At 41.3% G+C, this 17417-nt stretch overlaps 2 protein-coding genes across 3 annotated transcripts in view; one reads left to right on the forward strand and one right to left on the reverse strand.

Annotated features, from left to right (window-relative positions):
• Positions 1 to 2563, reverse strand: part of MYOM1 (myomesin 1) — an 83823-nt gene extending 81260 nt beyond the window's left edge. Inside the window, exon 1 of the mRNA XM_083518475.1 lies at positions 689 to 2563. The gene's annotated coding sequence lies outside the window, so the exon portion shown is untranslated. The remainder of the gene's footprint in view (positions 1 to 688) is intronic.
• Positions 2564 to 2720: 157 nt separating this feature from the next.
• On the forward strand, positions 2721 to 11933 carry MYL12B (myosin light chain 12B). Of its 2 annotated transcripts, none has more exons than XM_083518857.1 (4): positions 2721 to 3083; positions 9453 to 9651; positions 9839 to 10000; positions 11424 to 11933. In XM_083518857.1, the coding sequence occupies exons 2-4, from the start codon at positions 9468 to 9470 to the stop codon at positions 11594 to 11596; spliced, it is 519 nt and encodes a 172-aa protein (XP_083374983.1). In that variant the 5' UTR covers positions 2721 to 3083; positions 9453 to 9467; the 3' UTR covers positions 11597 to 11933. The 2 variants fall into 2 exon arrangements, with proteins under 2 accessions (XP_083374983.1, XP_083374982.1); XM_083518856.1 differs by lacking the exon at positions 2721 to 3083 and adding an exon at positions 7134 to 7242.
• The last annotated feature ends 5484 nt before the right edge of the window (positions 11934 to 17417 follow it).

A 17417-nucleotide genomic window follows, 5' to 3' on the forward strand; every position in this document is an offset into this window, starting at 1 on the left:
AACATGTCTTTGTTTTTAGACAAAGAAAAAAAAGTCGCGAGACGTTTTCGTCTTGCGAAGCAAGCCCATAGGGAAATTCGTCTTGCGAGGCAAATCAGAAAACGGAAAAACCTTTCGTCTAGCGAGTTTTTTGTCTTGCGAGGCATTCGTCTTGCGAGGTACCACTGTAGTTATAACACTGAGGAAAAACAGTTAACATTCAAACCTCAGCTTTCACCTCAACTTTCTCTGGTCTTTGCCTTCCACCTCCCTCATCAACTGACAGTATTTCTCTCCAGTAACTGCTAACCCTTTCTTCACTGACTTCAGCCAACCAGAGTCTGTTGTTCTGCACACAAATCAAAATCAATGTACTTGATCCATGTCTATAATAAATTATCTCTCCCCTTTTAGAACCTGTCACCAAGCAGCAACTTCGAAGAGGCCTGCAATGCACCAGCAGCACAAGGCCTCAACCTTTGACTGTTATACCCTGACATCAACAGAGCTTGCAGAAATCTTTTCCATAGCACAAAACGTAAGACAAACATATATGCACGGCATTTCTCCACAAAGCACACAAGAACAAGGCGATTAATTTACTTCCAACATCCTTTCACCAAAGCAGAGAGAGCAGAGTCGAGGTAAAATCATCCCCTTTGGTTACAAGGGTGGGAAACTTGATATGGCTGGCAGGCCAAATACTTACCTCCTCTGCTCCCTGCAGGCTAAACCAGGCGAGGTTTTCCAAGGGGCTCATTCTCAGGACTCAAGAGCTGACTGCCTTTGACACTGACAGCCCCACCTACACGGGCTGCCAAATGAGCTACTCTCCTGTGAAGCAGTTCCTCTGGTGTCCTTTTGCACCTGCAGACAATTGTCACTTTGAGGGAGCAAACAGATTTAAAAGGTGCAAAAATCAGCTAGAAAACACTATTATTTAATTATTAATTATTTAAATTTTATTCAGCACCATGTGCCAGATTCCTACTGAAAGGGTTACAGCTAACATTTAAGAGTTGATTCACATATTAATATCTGTGTGATATATTACTCCTATTATTTCCATGAGGAGAGAAGAACTTCTCACAAACTGTCCTGTATAAGAGTTTTCTTTCCTGAAATAAGGAACATTTCTGTGATGGGCACTGCACAATTTCTTCTGCAGTCGTTTTAGCAGCAACCAATAAAAGAAACCTCATACAGTACTTTGCTTTTACTGCCAGTAGCCCAGGAGTGGTGAAATAATCTGTCACCACATTCTAAGGAATAGCAGAAGTATACTGTAAGGGAGTTGCACTCACCACTTAAAACCAATGAACTAAATGTAAAATGTAAACAAAACAACAACAACCCAACAACCCCAGAAAGTGAAACGAGGGAGTTAAAATGCTATTTCTAAAAGACTAATCCAGTACTCCTAGGTTTGTATAATCTAGAAGAGGAGGAAATTATTTTTTTAAAAAGAAAATTAAATGTAGGAATACATGGAGGAAAATTAAAGGCTGGAATACACATTTCCCGGAATACAGCGGCCTAATAAAAATAATAGTAAAATAAATAAATAATAATAATAATAATAGCCTAATAAAAGCTGCTTTCTGCCCCAAACTGGAAGGGAGTGAGGGGAAGGAAATTGGAAAAGCTCTTAAGAACCTATGTGTGGAGGGCCTGGGAATTCCTGAAATCTTTATCATATCCTCTAAAAAATTAACTCAGCTTGGTAAGTGCTGACAAGGAGGGGAACCTAAGGGAGAAAACCCCCCTCCAAAAAAACAACTCCTGCATAATAAGGACCGAGCATGTTCAGTGACCACAGAACACAGAGTCTGAGGGGATGAACAGAAAATCAGAGAGTGGAAGAGCATTCTGGAGAATGGTACAGCTTGGCAACGTTTTATTACAAGTCCGACCTGTCTCTATAGCATACTTCTGTTTATGTAAAACCTGGACATGTTCAGCTTTCCAGGAGGAACCTGCACTAGAAACAAGTAAAATTAATTTAAATATTCTTAATAGGCAATGGTTAAGTTCACATTTTCCTGCAACAAAACACTGTGGTTTGTGTGTTGGGACCTCCAGGTCTTAAATGAGAGAAAGAGAGAAAGGTCTGGATCCCATTTAACAAACAAATAACGACTGGGCAATGATTGCATGACCTTTAAAAAAAAAAACTTTGCAAGCAGTTTTTAGTTGTGAAACAGCAATTATCAGTTGAAGCATTATTAGGCAGTTTGGGTGTTTTCCCAGGATTATATTCCAGCCCCAGTGAATTCATAAGATGTTTGTTGTTTCTATCTTTAAGGTAGAAGGTTTCAGTGAAGGCCAATTGTGGGGTTCACGGCTGCAGTGTCTCCACGAGGCACCTGTAATAATAGCTTTTGGCTTTCTGATACTGTACTCGGCAAAGATGAGTTTGGAAATGCACTAACGGAACCTCCTGCCACCGTAGAGCCGGAGTAGAAGAGAAAGAAATCCCTACGCAGCAGCAGCAGACAGCAAAGCATCCAAAAGCAGCAGCAGCAGCAACAGCTGCTGCCTATAACAATCAGTGCAACCCTCCTCCCCCTCGGGCGTTCCAGCGGACACGTCACCTTGACCCGCGCGAACCCTGTGTCGTCACCAGCGCCGTGCCCGTTAGTGACAAACAGGAAAGGCTCCTCGATTTCCTTACAAGGGCATCAGCCTATTCTCTCCATCTCGCTCGCGCGCACTCTCGACCTCGCCCCTCCCCTTGTGGCCCCGCCCCGTCTTCTGGAATGCGGTGAGCGCACGGGACTGTACCAATTCGACAACAGGGGGAGGACGGAAAGGCTGAACCAACTTTCCTTTCCCCCACCCCCGGGGTCACTGGGACATGTAAACCCTTCGTGAAGGAAAAATCTATTTCTGGCCCCTTGTCTGGCTCCTGAAGTTCTCCTTACTGACGACGCGCGCTCACTCATGTTTCCACCCCCCCACGGCTCCCCTGTGCTGGCGTGGCAGTAGTTCGGCCCGGTGTCTCGCTCTTCCGGAAGTGCCGAGGCCGTTCAACTGCTTTGCTCCGCTGCCGTCGCTGCTCCCTCGGCTTCTCCCGTAACCGATTCTCATCCATCGCCACTCAGGTGAGAAAGGGTGGAAACGTTCTGCTTGGTGGACGGGAGGATTCGGGAGAGGATAGGGGGGGGGAGTGGAGGTTCAGGAATCCCCGTGCCGTCTGCGTCCCCCTCTTTGGGCTGCGTCGTGGTGCCTCCGCGCCCCAGTTCCCTCAAGAGAGCAGCAGGAGGCCCGCTGGGCCTGGGCGCCGCTCGCCCGCCCGCCCGCCCTTGGAGGGCCCCCGCTTTCCCTTCAGGAGCGCGCCGGGGTGGGGCGCAGCTGTCATGGCGGTGGCTGCAGGGCAGTTGGAAGTCTCCCTTCTCCTGTTTGCCGCCTTCAACAGCTTATGGGCGGGGATGCCTCTGTTATCCCCCTATTATGTGAGGGGTCGGTCCGAGATTTCAAAATCACACGGCTTTGGTGTTTTAAACAGCCTCTGGGCAGGGAATGTCGACTTCCTCGATTCCCACCCTGTTGCGCCCAGGAAGGCTGCCGTGTATGAACTTGATGGAAGCGGCCTGTCAAGAAATGGCTGCATCCATCCCGACGGGGAAGCCCAGGCCTAATGGGCTTCTGGGACGGTGTTGACTCTCTCGCCAGTTGGCTGCTGGGAGCCAGCGAAAACGCCGCTCGAACTTGCCGGCCGCCTGAACCTCCCTTTCGGGCGCTGCTCCCCCCCCCCCCGCTCTTGCTCCCGTTGCCAAACAAGCTCGCTGCGGTGGGCAGGGGAGGTTCCCTCCCATCTTATCGCGCACGCATCCTGCCCGCTTCCTTTCCCTCCTCGGAGATCGGATGCCGCCTTTGGCAGTTTCGTAACATACAACGGAGAGTCTTGTGGTATATTTGAAAAGGCTGCAGTGTCGGAACTACGACTGTAGAGATGCGGGTGCAGATCCCCATTCAGCCGTGAGGTTCACTGGGTGATGTTGGATTAGGATCGCGACTGGCCTTTCTCACAGGGTTCTTGGGCAGGTAAAATGGGGAAGAAAGGCAGGCTGTAAATGCAGCCAAACAAACCTGCCTCAAAACTTGGGTTTTCTTCCCATCCAGTCTAGTGCTACTCTAGAACTTGTTATTTTGATAGGCAGTATTTAATAGGGTTTTTTGGTCACTTGAAGATGAACCGTGTACTGTATAGAATCACAGAATTGTAGAGTTGGAAGGGACCACAAGGGTCATCTAGTCTAACCCCCATGCAATGCAGGAATCTTTTGCCGCATGTGGGCCTCCAACCTACAGCCTGATATTAAGAGTCTCATGTTCTGCTGGCAGAGCCATCATCCTGACAACAGCTTCTTTAGTTCAGGATCAAAGTGCACATGGCTTGCTTTGTTTCAGAGGCCAAGAACTAAATGTAGTCTCTCTTTGTAAGTGAATCACTATAGTAAAATTCACAAAGAGCTGGTTTTTCCCTTGATCACTTTAAGTGTGTAAAGCCTCCCTCAACTGTGGACCTACACATGTAATAGTTTGATGAAAACTGAGCTCAGAGCAATTTTGGAAGTGGTTACATATTCAGAACATAAACTTGGGACAGGTTTGTGTGGAACATAAAATTAGGACAAGAAAAAGTTGGTTATTTCAGAGTGATGGTGCTTATATAAATATTGGGTGCTCGAAACTTGCAGATACATAGGAATTTGAAATATTTTTCCAGCCCTCATGCAGCATTCTGCCTATTGCATTCCAAAGGAAGCCATGTTAAAGGAGGAGTTTCACTGTAATAAGGTTCCATCACACTATTCATTACTATGTAAGCCCCATCAAACTAAACCAGAAGTAAAAACTCAGGTGATTAAATTGCACGGTTAAAAGTCATATATAAATATGAACTAAACCATTTACTGAGATAAGTAGCATGAAACTAATGCAGTTATGTTTCTGCAGCACTACACAGCAACTCTTTCCTCCTCACCCCAGGAATTACACCTTGAAATCTGGCAGTAAACCACTGATGTAAAATGACTGAAATTGTTAAGAACTTCTTAGACAAGATAACCTTGCTGCACAGCCATCCTTTAAAATTTACAAAGCAAAATAGAACTTGCACTAAAAACAACTCTACAAATAAAGTCAATATGAAGTTATTCATCCTCTTCTCTCCCCCACTCCCCATCTTTCTCTAGCTGGTCACCCAGAAGTGAGTTTTAATACATTGCAAACATGCAGTTGTTTACAACTTTCAATTAAAGGTAAAGATAGATAGCAGGTTTAAATAGATGAAGAAACTGAGAGATCCAAAAGGTAGTTGGGTATCACTTTCAATTGATATTTGGTAGGAAGAATTCCAATCTCTGTTCTTCTGCCACTTTTTGTTTTGAGTTTTCTGTCATAGTTCTCATGAATTATATGATCCACAGGACATTTCTTTGTAAATTGGTGGCTGAAATTAAACTAGTATATCAAGTCTTGCAGTGCATGCTTAACTAAAGTTACCATAAATTATTCTGCATGCTATGATCAAAACAATACAATCAAAGCAGAGGTGGCAAAGGTAAGCATTCCAGATGTTATCAGATGCCCAACTCCTATTTGTCCCAGCAAGCACTGCCAGTTGTCAGGTGTGGTAGTAGCTATAGTCCAACTTCTGGATGGCCAGAGGTTTACTATTTCTGATCCAAAGAGACATAAAAGGGCATAAAGCTTGAGCTTTTGATTGAGCCTACTGATCATAAAATTAAAATTACTTTTTGTCACTATTGTTGGTACAATCGTTTTGATTCTCTTGGGAAAACCTATGACTTTTTGTAGTATCAACTTGTGTGCTTGGTAGTATATGATACAGTTTTTTAAAACATTAAATTGCTTGCTATTTAACTTTTTTCTATGTGGTTATATATGATGATGGGCGGGGACGTGGGTGGCACTGTAGGTTAAACCACTGGGTCTAGGACTTGCCAATCAGAAGGTCGGCGGTTCGAATCCCTGTGACGGGGTGAGCTCCCGTTGTTCGGTCCCTGCTCCTGCCCACCTAGCAGTTCGAAAGCACGTCAAAGTGCAAGTAGATAAATAGGTACTGCTCTGGCGGGAAGGTAAACGGCGTTTCCATGCGCTGCTCTGGTTCGCCAGAAGCGGCTTAGTCATGCTGGCCACATGGCCTGAAAGCTGTATGCCGGCTCCCTTGGCCAATAAAGCGAGATGAACACCGCAACCCCAGAGTTGGTCACGACTGGACCTAATGGTCAGGGGTCCCTTTACTTTTACTTATATATGATGGGGAATGTCAAAAAATACAGTTTGAACCAATTCCCAGTACGTATGAGCTTTTCAGATGAAAACCCTGTATGTAAGATTTCAGATTACAGTACAGTGCACACACTACAGTGGAAGGAAAAGAGGACCTTTTTCTGCCTCCCCACTTCCAGCTACTCTCTGAAGACGGGGGGTGGGCAGGGGAAGGACCATGTGAAAAATGAACATAACATTTTAGCTGCACTTCATTTTCAGCTTTGTATTCTTGTTATAAAAAAGTGCACCTGGACATTCCGTTGTGGCACCCATAATCTTAAACCCATAGGTTTAAGATGCCATTTAGCTCCTATCTTGCATATCTCAGTTTCTAACACTGCATGTCTACTATAGGCAAGAATCATATGTAGCCACTTGCTCTATATGCATCACCAGCTGCTTGATACATGTTTGGTATTATTATTTCAACTAGTTGGAATAATAATGCCATGGATAAATAGGAGTACTGTTTACATAGGCTGTGCTGACAAGAGTCTATATGTGGTGGGCATAATCACAGTGTTACATGCCTTTCCTACATGTAAGTTATATCCATGCTGATAAGATGGTCCACAAGTAGTCCACATGTTTAAATCTAAAATCATTGGCTTATGTATATGGCAGATCAGCTGTTTATAATCTGAATTAAAATGGAAGGCCCTTGAATGGAAGTCATTATTCGTTGTGCTTGTTAAGCTATTATGGTTGTGAAAGGGCAGTAAATGTTTGTTGGGTGACTTGTACTTGAGTTTATTTTTAGTCCAACAGTAATTTGTGTTCTGGTGTGTCAGAGGACTGTTGTAGATGGAACACAAGTTTAAAATTGTGAAGTTAATCAGTAGATGAAATCAGTGTTGCTATTTGTAGATCTCCCCCTAGCATATAACTCGCGTACAACAACATCTCTTGCCATCTGGAACCTTGGTAAACTATTGGGCTGCAGTCTTATTTTGAAAAATGGTAAGACTTTCCTCTAGAAAAAAGTGAATGGCTTGGTACTTTGTTACGAGATTTGTTTATAAAGCTAAGTATCTGAACTATACTGAATAATTGTGCATTATTGCTAGAATTTGGTTTTTGAAATGTTATGATGGGATTTAGACATTGTAAAAATGATTTCATCTTCATGTAAAGATTCACAAAGCTTCTTGGAGCCAAGTACTGGGAGCAAATGGTAAAATTGATTTCAGGATGTTATAAAACTTACGTTGACTGACTTGTTTTGTCTGATCTTCAGTTAGTGAAAGAATGTTTGTATCATGGGATAAATTAATTTTAAAAACATAGAAGAAACAAATGTGCTCTAATTATAATTTTCAAATCCTTAATGCAATAAATGCAAACTTAATTTGAAAGAGAACTCATCTACACCCAGCTAGCACAGATCAACTAAGTTACAAAAAGTAGTGTGTATATTATAGAGGGGATAATTACTGTTAATGATTTACAGTACTTAATTTCCAATATAATGGTGTCCAAAAATGCAGCCAAAAAATCATTGTGCAACAGATCCACTCTGTGCTTCTAACAAATCCTCCAGTATTTTAGGCATCAATCTCAGTATTTTTTCACTCACACAAAAAAAACTTTTTTGACTGTTTATTTGATGTCATTCTGTATCTGCATACACATTTCTGTCTACAAACATTGAGTTGTATCTAGTTGTTTCCCTCTATTGACAGAAGTGGAGACTTCTATTAACAGAATGCAAGTGAGAGGGGAAGGTGATTTTTGTTGATTCCCTCTTCTGCTCTCTGTGCCCACCAACTTGGTACAGAGGCTTGGATCCTTTGGAATGGCTGTAGGAGAAAGGGATTTGTGAAAATCACCTCCTTTCCTCTCGCAGAAGCCTCCACTGGATGAAAGAGTTTTCACCAGCAGAGGAACACAGTTGGATTCAGCCCTATATGCAAGCAGGGGATACCTGTGCCAGGGCTTCTTAACATTGTGGGCTTATGTCTGACCACCAGATACCTTGATTCCACTTTCTATTGCCTCACAACAGCTATGGCCCACTTATAAATAATAGAGGACACCCACCACAAACCCCCAAATTAGTATATAATCCTGATATATAGCAAAAGGGTTTCCCCCTTTCCTTTTTTAGGGCGCCTTAACACTTGACTTATTGCTTAAACTGGTGATTTAACATGATCTTTTTAAAGCAAAGAGATCAATATATCTGTCAGTGGCCTGTACAAAACCAGAATGGTTTTTGGATTGCTTAAGAATTTTTTGGCACGCCAGGGATATAAATTCCATTTTAAAATCTGCTGTTGAAACTATGAGTTAATAAGGCTTTCTCACTAAGGATCACAATAAAGGCAAGGGGAATTGTTAGGGTAAAGTTTATCAGGGCATATTTAGGGAAGGTTGGCTTAACATGTCTGAAGGAAGACTGTATAGTGACTGACATGTGGTGAAATAGCAGATGCTAAGCTCTCCCAAGCATAGGAAGCATGACTGACACTAACAGAAGCAAGGATATGTCTCTCTTCAGCCCAGGCTGCTGCTCTTAACTCAATAACATGGATTAAATATGATTCTGTAGGAGCACTGATACTCAATCTCAACCAGCTGCTGTGGCTGAAAAACCTAGTATTGCGAGCAGCAAATGTTCAAATAATGAGTGTACTCCCCTACATAATGACTTACAATTTATTTTGTGTGTTGGTAGCCCCCACTCCTGCCTTTTTTCAAGGAACTCAGAGTTGGGGTTAGACTCTATCAAACTTCCACAGGGTAGTTGTGATGAGAGAGTACATTTTGATGCAAACTGCCCAGGTTGGATTGAGCTGGATTTGAACCTGGTTTCCCCAATATCTAAACAGAACGTAAGTTGGGCGAGAACCTGTGGCTCTCCAGGTGTTGCTAAATTCCCATCAGCCCTAGCCAGTATGGCCAGTGGTCAGAGATGGTGGAAGTTGGAGCCCAGCGACAAATGGTAGACTAGGTGCCTGCCCCCTTTACTAACAGTTGGGATTTATATTTTACTAAGGTGCTGTAGTGTGCACGTTACACATTTTAGCTAGTTTCTTGAAAATTTAAACTAATTGCACTTATGAGGCTTTGAATTTGGCAAAATAGCCCTTGCAGACCATATGTCCCATATACCACGTTTTGTTTTTATAGGTTTCAGTAACTACCTCTTTTCTCTTTCTGTCTTATAGAATCCAACCGCCATCATGTCAAGCAAAAGGGCAAAGACCAAGACCACAAAGAAGCGCCCTCAGCGTGCCACTTCCAATGTGTTTGCTATGTTTGATCAGTCACAGATTCAAGAATTCAAAGAGGCATTCAACATGATTGATCAAAACAGAGATGGTTTTATTGACAAAGAAGACCTGCATGATATGCTTGCTTCACTTGGTAATTATTTTTCTCCTTTCTTTCAGTTAAGTTGTTTCTCTGTTGAAGGGGAAATTCACTTTGTTTCCCAGATATTGCACTAGGATTTTTTTTATCTTAACATTTGAGACCTGTGTTATGAGTTAACCTTAATTCTGTAAATGATAGTATATAGATAATCTTTAAAATATGAATATTTGATTTGCAGGGAAGAATCCAACTGATGAATACCTAGATGCTATGATGAATGAGGCTCCAGGACCAATAAACTTCACAATGTTTCTCACAATGTTTGGAGAGAAATTAAATGGCACTGATCCAGAAGATGTAATCAGGAATGCCTTTGCTTGCTTTGATGAAGAAGCAACAGGTGAGAACTTAAAAACCCCAAGATAACTTCTTTGATTTTGATCTTCACTGTGAACATGTATTTATGATTAAAATAGAAAATGTACTTGAGAGAAATGACACACTTGCAACATGTATTAGTTAAACATAGATTTTGACAAATGCATGGAAGGATGCCAATGGCTACTGGTCATGTTGGCTATGTAGTACAGGAATGGGCAGACTTCAGGCTTTTGAGTTCTACTGTGTTTCTTTACTAACACCTTAAGGTCCACCAGCTAGATGCATTATGTTTGCTTGGGAGTGCAGCCAGTCACTTACAGCATCTAATGAGCCATACACTGGGATTGCCTACACATACAGGTACAACTGAGTTACTACAGAACAGGGGTTCTAACACCCTGATTTAGAAAGGGAAAAAGCTGGTTTGTCACTAGAAACCCGTGTTGATCTACTGCAAATAATCCAGAGATCTACCAGCAGATCCTGATGTACTTTCCCCCCACCCCTCTAGTATCAGAGACAGTATGCTTCTGAATACTATTTACTGGAAATCAGAGGTAGGTTAGGGCTATTGCACTCAATTTCTACATCTGGGCTTCTCATATGTGTTTGCTTAGTCACTGTGAAAACAGAATACTGGACTAGATGGGTCTTTGATCTGATCTGGCAAAGCTTTTTTATTTTATTTTCAGTAGTAGAAAGCCTCCCAAGCAGCAAACCAGAATGGACAAGTGAATGATGTCTAAGAAGTAAAAGACTTCTGAGCCTAAATTAATATTTGCAAAGGGGCACTTTAAAAGTCCTTGGTGCTGCATGTACCTCACAGGATTAATATTATTTGTTCTTTATATACATCTCAAAAGCTTTATGATGAACTACTGTAATACAGTCTGAAATACCTTATTTCAAGAGCTTTCATCTTAACATTATGGAAATGGAAATCCTTTTCAATCATTGTGGGGGTGGGGAGTCCTGGTGCGGAACTGAGGTACATTACAGAATATGACTACAAGGTGAAAGGTCTGATCTCAAATCAGTGGCAGCTCATGTCCCATAATATCCCTTTACAGCTGCTTGCATTTGTTCAGATGCATTACTGCATCCTCAATGCTACATAATAGAGAATTGGTGGCTATTATAAATTTTGTTACTATTACTGTGGTGCCTTGGGTTACAGACGCTTCAGGTTACAGACTCCACTAACCCAGAAATATTACCTCGGGTTAAGAACTATGCTTCATGATGAGAACAGAGATTTAAATGCTAGGCTGTTACTATATTAGTTAAATATTTATAGCTATAGTGTTTTCAGGTAGCCATCCCCTTGTTTTTTGAATAATTTAATTGTATGGCCTAACTATTACTATATCAGTGGAATGTTTCTTTTGATAAAGCTTGCCAATTTTGTGTATGTAATGTCTCCTGATAATCTATATTTCTAGGTTTCATTCAAGAAGACTACCTGAGAGAATTGCTGACGACAATGGGAGACAGGTTTACAGATGAAGAAGTAGATGAGCTCTTCAGAGAGGCACCAATTGACAAAAAGGGCAATTTCAACTACATTGAATTCACACGCATCCTTAAACATGGAGCAAAAGACAAAGATGACTAAAACAGAACTCTTGCCTCTGCCATTTTCTTTAGATCTCACCTGCAGTTATCTTTGAGGGGTTTTTTCCTGGTAGAACCTGTTGCATGCATTTAGCTTTACAGCTTTTGCCTTTCTTGATGTATTTATCTATACCAGGCATTCTGGCACATCTTGCACCTGTATAATCAGGTTGGCAATGGGGATTGTAGTTGTGGTGAGAGAGTTGGAGGATAAGATCAATGACTCTGAAGGCCCAGGAAAAACGTCTCAATGTTTCTGGTTTAGCTGGATTTTTACATTTTGTAATAATGCCATTTTGAAATAAGATTGCTATATCAATAAAATACCTCAAATGCTGCATTGTGAAGTGAAATTTTATTAGGTGTTTAGAGTCCAGAGTTTATACATCCCCCCCAAAAAACAAGATCGGAAGCAGTATGCTGGAGCTTATCGTGATGTAAAGAACGGTTTCTTTCATTTAATACTGAACTGCATCATTGTGAATCACAAATGTGGGTGATCTAAACTTTTTTGCAGGGCAAGGATTAGTTACTGGCAACTTTGCAGATTCCGCTTTCTGGCCTCCACAGTCCTGTAAAGCAGATACTCACAAACACTTAGATTTTGGTGTTTATAAATAAACTTGGTGTTTGTAAATTTAGAAGGAGCTTCCCTTACTTAATCTGATCTACCAGGCAGCAGTTGTGTTATTTTTCCTCTTCCCTAAAATAATTAATAGAATTGTGTCAAAATGATAGGTTTTTTTAATGGACTGGAAATACTTTCTTTGCCAATCTATAAGCAATTACTGTGCATTGGAGAATAATCTGGAGAAAGGTTGAGATCTCTCTGTTTTGTCGGATCTACCCACTTGCGGCATGGAAAGGACGTTACAGGCTCATGCCACATCCAACTGTTAGAACAAATTTCCATGTGCAGTTATGAGAAATAGTCCAATGGGAAGACAAATGAGCAGCTCAAAATTGCTGTGAGAAACACATGAGAGACCACAACCATCTGGGAAGCCAAACACAAAAAGTTTCTAAGATGGGTGTATGCTTCTGTCTGACGTCTACAAGTTGTGTGCTTGCTGTGGGAAACGCCTAGTGAAGGCTTGAAACCATCAATAATGTAGTCAAATCCTGCCAATATTCCAAATTGAGGCACTTTTCTGCCATAGTTGAAAACTGCAGTAAACTACATTTTTAAAAATTAGCTTAACCTTAAAGAAGGCAGAACAAACGTTTGTAAAAATTAAACTGTACTCCAGATCAAGTTGATTCCTTTAGCTTCCCATTGTTTTAATGTTCAAGTCCTACCATCACATGCTTATTCTGTGAGATGTATCTGGGTTTGGATTTGTTATCTTAATCTGAAATTATCTGTAATTTTCTTGAGCCTCAACTTCTCCATTGTAATGCCAGACTTGTGTATATCCTACAGAGTCTTGTTGTGTTGAAGCTGGCATTATGCAATGATTTGTGTTTTTAAAAATTCTCTTCTGTCTAGATAGCTAATCTTTTCCTCCTTTAAACAATGTGCCCTGCCTCAGACCACCCAGCCAGCTTTCCCTTCCCAAGAGTGTGTGTGCAGCTGTCAAGGGCATGGTTACTACAGTGCATCATATTGGAATGTTTGCAAGATCTCTGCGGCAGGAGATTCTTGAAAGGGTGCTTGCCAAGTATGCAGCAAATGCTTATTATTTAAACCCTGTTGAGGGGTTCATTGCTGTTTTGATAAAATGACCAAATCCTTTTATTTCAAAAGCAACAGTTTATGGATTGAGGATACCGGCTTTTAAAACTTCTAACAGTAGAGTATATATGCAGTAATTCTCTTATTACAAACCACTGGCTGAAACAGAGTTACATTGTAACTTCAATCCCTTACCTTGTTTCCTTAATAGAGCTTTTAAAATTATTATTGTCACATCTAGCCATTTTCTCAGTGACAATGGATGCATCCTTAGCACAGGATACTAGGTGTTGCTATTAGTCCCAGAACCAGCCCACCTGATGTTAGCTAGCAAACACCAGCAGTGGGGTAAAGGTTCTGCAGACCAAAAGGGGTGGTGTTTCACACCACCATTGTAATCCAGTCAGAGCAAACAGTCCCAACCTTGGGTCCCCAGCTGTTGTTGAACTATCTACAACTCCCATCATCCTTGACCACAGGCCATGCTAGATGGGGTTGATGGGAGTTGGAGTCCCGCAACAGCTGGAAGGTACCACCCCAGCTCTAGAGCACAGCTGCAATAGTAAGTGGGGTAAGTTGCCTGTCCCTGAAGTTTATTTCTTCCTCACTGCAGGATGAGAATAAAGTATCATCAGGTTACCAGATTATTATAGAACCATGGAAACTTCTGCAGAGTTTTTTGGGAAGTGTCATGTTCTAAAAAAGCAGGGTTCATTATATTCAGCGAGGCTATGAATCTTCAAGTAATTTGCTCCACAAGAGTTCACTGAAGGTAATGAAAACACCAGTTATTCTGTACTTAATATGCTGGGCCGATAATAAATTTATTAACATTCCCAGGGCTTAATCCAGTTGACCATGGGTACAATGCCAATTTGTAGTGATGCCAACAGCGTCCTCTTTCTCTTCACTCCATCTCCCACCATGGACACAGGGCTATGCATACAGGTGGTGTGAGAGGTATTGCACAAAATGGGAGTTTCCATATGTAGGAAAAATTAGGAGGTCCCCTTACTGGAGGTCAGTAATAACAAGCTAATAAAATCAATAATATTTATTAATTGCACATGAGGGGTAGCAATCTCAGTTGCAGAAGTCACTACAAAGGAATGCACCACTATAGCTTGTATTGTTGTTGAATTCATTATCTTGTCATTATTGACCTCCAGAAAGGGAACCTCTTAATTTCCCCAACACACACACACCTCCTTTTTCTCCACCCAGTCCTCAACAGTTACTCATGTGATTTAACTTGAGTTATGCAGAGATAAAGGGTCACTTGGGGATATGGGAGGCACACACATTGGAGAGGAATGAGATGAGCAGGGTTCAACTGAACTCAATGCAGTTCTCATACATGCTGCTCATTGAGACTGGTAGATTGGAATGCAGGGAGGCCAACAGTAGGTGGAGCCAAAGTCAATATCAGACAGAAACACAGCAATGGGAGGTGAAACCAACTAATTTTAATTTTGCCCCCATCCTCTTGTTGAGTTCTACAAGATCAAAACTGAGACAGGAGGAGGAAGCTGACTGCCAGGACCACCCCCTGAGTTAGCTGTTAAGTAGGAATACATATGTGTTTATTAACTATGTAGCTATAAACTATCAGAGACAACCTTTTATATTTCATGTTTTCCTTGCTGTTAGAAAGTTTTCAACACCCGTGTACATCATCCCTGGAAAGCATCTCTGCTATACTTCTAAAGTATTTTAATTAATTGCAAGTGCTCCTTTGCTTGAGGTCATCAAATACATATTTGCCCTAACTTTCAATTAAGGAGATTGAATTTCGCAGTTATTATTGAGCCCCTGAACCATGCTTTTACTGTTCGACATTTTAACTGACTTTTTAAAAAAGCCATTTCCATCCCTTTTTTGAATTTTTATTTTACTATAAAGTAGATGAGACAAAGAAAATAGAGCACAGGGGAGCTTAGCAAGTATCCAGATCCCCCTTCTGATCCTACAGTTTGTGAAACATGAGAAAATCATTCTTCGAGTAGAGCCACTGAAATCAATACACCTAAATTAGTCATGACCAATTTGAAGTCCACTGATTTCAATAGGACCTACTATGAGCTTGATTTAGCTGGATACCGCCCACAGACTAGTATGCATCAGTTGGCATGGGATGGGGCATGCCTTGTTGGCAATGAGAAGGGCCTTGAGCTTCTATACGATGGTCTGGTGCATTGCTTTGCAGCCTGCCGTCCATGGAACAAGGTTGCGGCCCAAAGATTGTTTTAAAATGTTGCTTGCATGTAGCCTCTGTTACTATCTTGGCTGCAAACTCTCTTCCTATAGGAATAATGTCACTGCTAGAATGTTAGACTAAGAATGGGGATATTTGTGAGTTCAAATCCTCACTCAACAATAAAGCTCACTGGTTGACTTGGGACCAGTCACTTTCTCTTCTTTGCCCTCTGCTTCACCCTTTCATTTGGTCATTGACACTTGGCTTTTCCTGCACTGAAATAAATCTCCACTTTCTGCCAGCAAACTTTGCCTGTGCAATGAGGCACCTTCTGTGTGAAACCAGTAGTACCATAAGGCACTTCTAGACTCTTTATGGACTGAATAATCTCATGGAGGTTTTCCTCTTTTGGTAGTAATGTGTTTACTTAACTACTACAAAATGTGGTAAGTCACTGGGGGATTTTTTGTTCATTCTGCTGGGTGAAGCCCTGGATTTCTGCCCCTAAAATCCTGCCTTGACAGAACTCCAATTAACCTTGCTAAATATCAAGCCATCATATAAAGAGCTTCGTTGACAATTTCATACACAGATCCCCCCTTTGCAGACAAGAGCAGTCACAATCATGTGCAACCTGGAGCAAAAATGATCCAGGCTTTTAAATAAAGAGGATAGGGAGCTGCCTTAGACCAAGTCAGACATCATAATGAGATTCCCACAGCTTTATAAATGCTAATGATTTGGGCTGATCTGAACTTCAATAAAGTTATTCTTTTAACAAAGTAGTGATTTAACCTAGACTGACCACAGGTGAAAAATTACCAAATTATTTTCTGATTACAAACTCTTAATGTGATTTCCCCCTGGGTCTCTACATAGCAACAAGCTTTGGATATGATTGCAGAACATTTTTTACCTGTGACAGCTGTTGAGTTTCTTTCTACTGAAAATATATTCTGGCACTGCAGAAGATCAGTTTTCATAATGTGCAGAGCCCACTGTATCCTATCAAGAATTGTCAGCCACATTCACCATCAACATACTGCCAGAATCAAATCCAGGGCTGCCATAGAATGGAAATGAAAACTTTCAGGAGCTAAAGAGAAAACTTGTGGTTTCCACTTCAGTTGCTTGAAATAATTATGTGATTTCTGTTTTACAACATGCTTCAAAAACTAATACCAAGGAGAAGCAACCAATTGCCAATAAAATTACTGCAGGAGTCTTCACCTTTGCCGTAGTCAGATTATAAAAATTAGATGTTTATGGTCTAATAAAACCCATGATGTTCGTGGTCTAATATAAAAGTAAACAGAACTCTTATGTTTGACTACAAACTTATTTTGTATATGTGTTACTCTTTCTACAGTCCTTATTCCGCTGATTAAGTAATCTTTTAATTTCAGCACACTTCAAATTTTATGTGCTCTGGGAAAGTAAATTTCCCTTGGAAAAATGGAATTAATTCCTGGATTATATTAATTTATTGGTGTCAGTTTCCTTTGGCATAAATAACACATTATATCTGCTGTTTTATATACTTCTGAGTAGACATATACAGTATAGGATTTGTTGGAAGTTTGAGTGCAACTCAGCTTGCAGCAGAGGGATTTGCATGGAGTTAAGACACAGAGAGAGGAATCTCCAGATTCCCAGACTATCCTTGTACTTTTGTCTCTATGGTGACTTCTCTATCTCTTTGTTGGTTAGACTGATATGTCTTAGGTGATGGCATCCTGTCTATAGTCAAGGTGTGGTAGAGCTGTGAGATTCTGCTGCATGCCTTTCTATCTATAGACCCATTTTGCATTTTGCATTGGGCATGAGTGTGTTGTGTGTGCGCACATATCAAGACCCACACACACAGGATCAGTAACCTGTGACCCACCTTAACCTCCATTTTACTGGGGAAACTGCACATACGTGAACCATATATCCATTGACCTGTGT

The sequence above is a fragment of the Podarcis liolepis genome, assembly GCF_965112155.1.
Source record: "Podarcis liolepis genome assembly, chromosome: 8".
In the NCBI taxonomy this organism is placed as follows: Eukaryota; Metazoa; Chordata; class Lepidosauria; order Squamata; family Lacertidae; genus Podarcis; species Podarcis liolepis.

What these genes read in the sequence shown, in the direction of transcription:
- MYL12B (XM_083518856.1), top strand. An exon ending in TGATATGCTTGCTTCACTTG is followed by an intron (nt 9,652 to 9,838) that starts GTAATTATTTTT and finishes TTTGATTTGCAG; the next exon opens with GGAAGAATCCAACTGATGAA. An exon ending in CTTTGATGAAGAAGCAACAG is followed by an intron (nt 10,001 to 11,423) that starts GTGAGAACTTAA and finishes CTATATTTCTAG; the next exon opens with GTTTCATTCAAGAAGACTAC.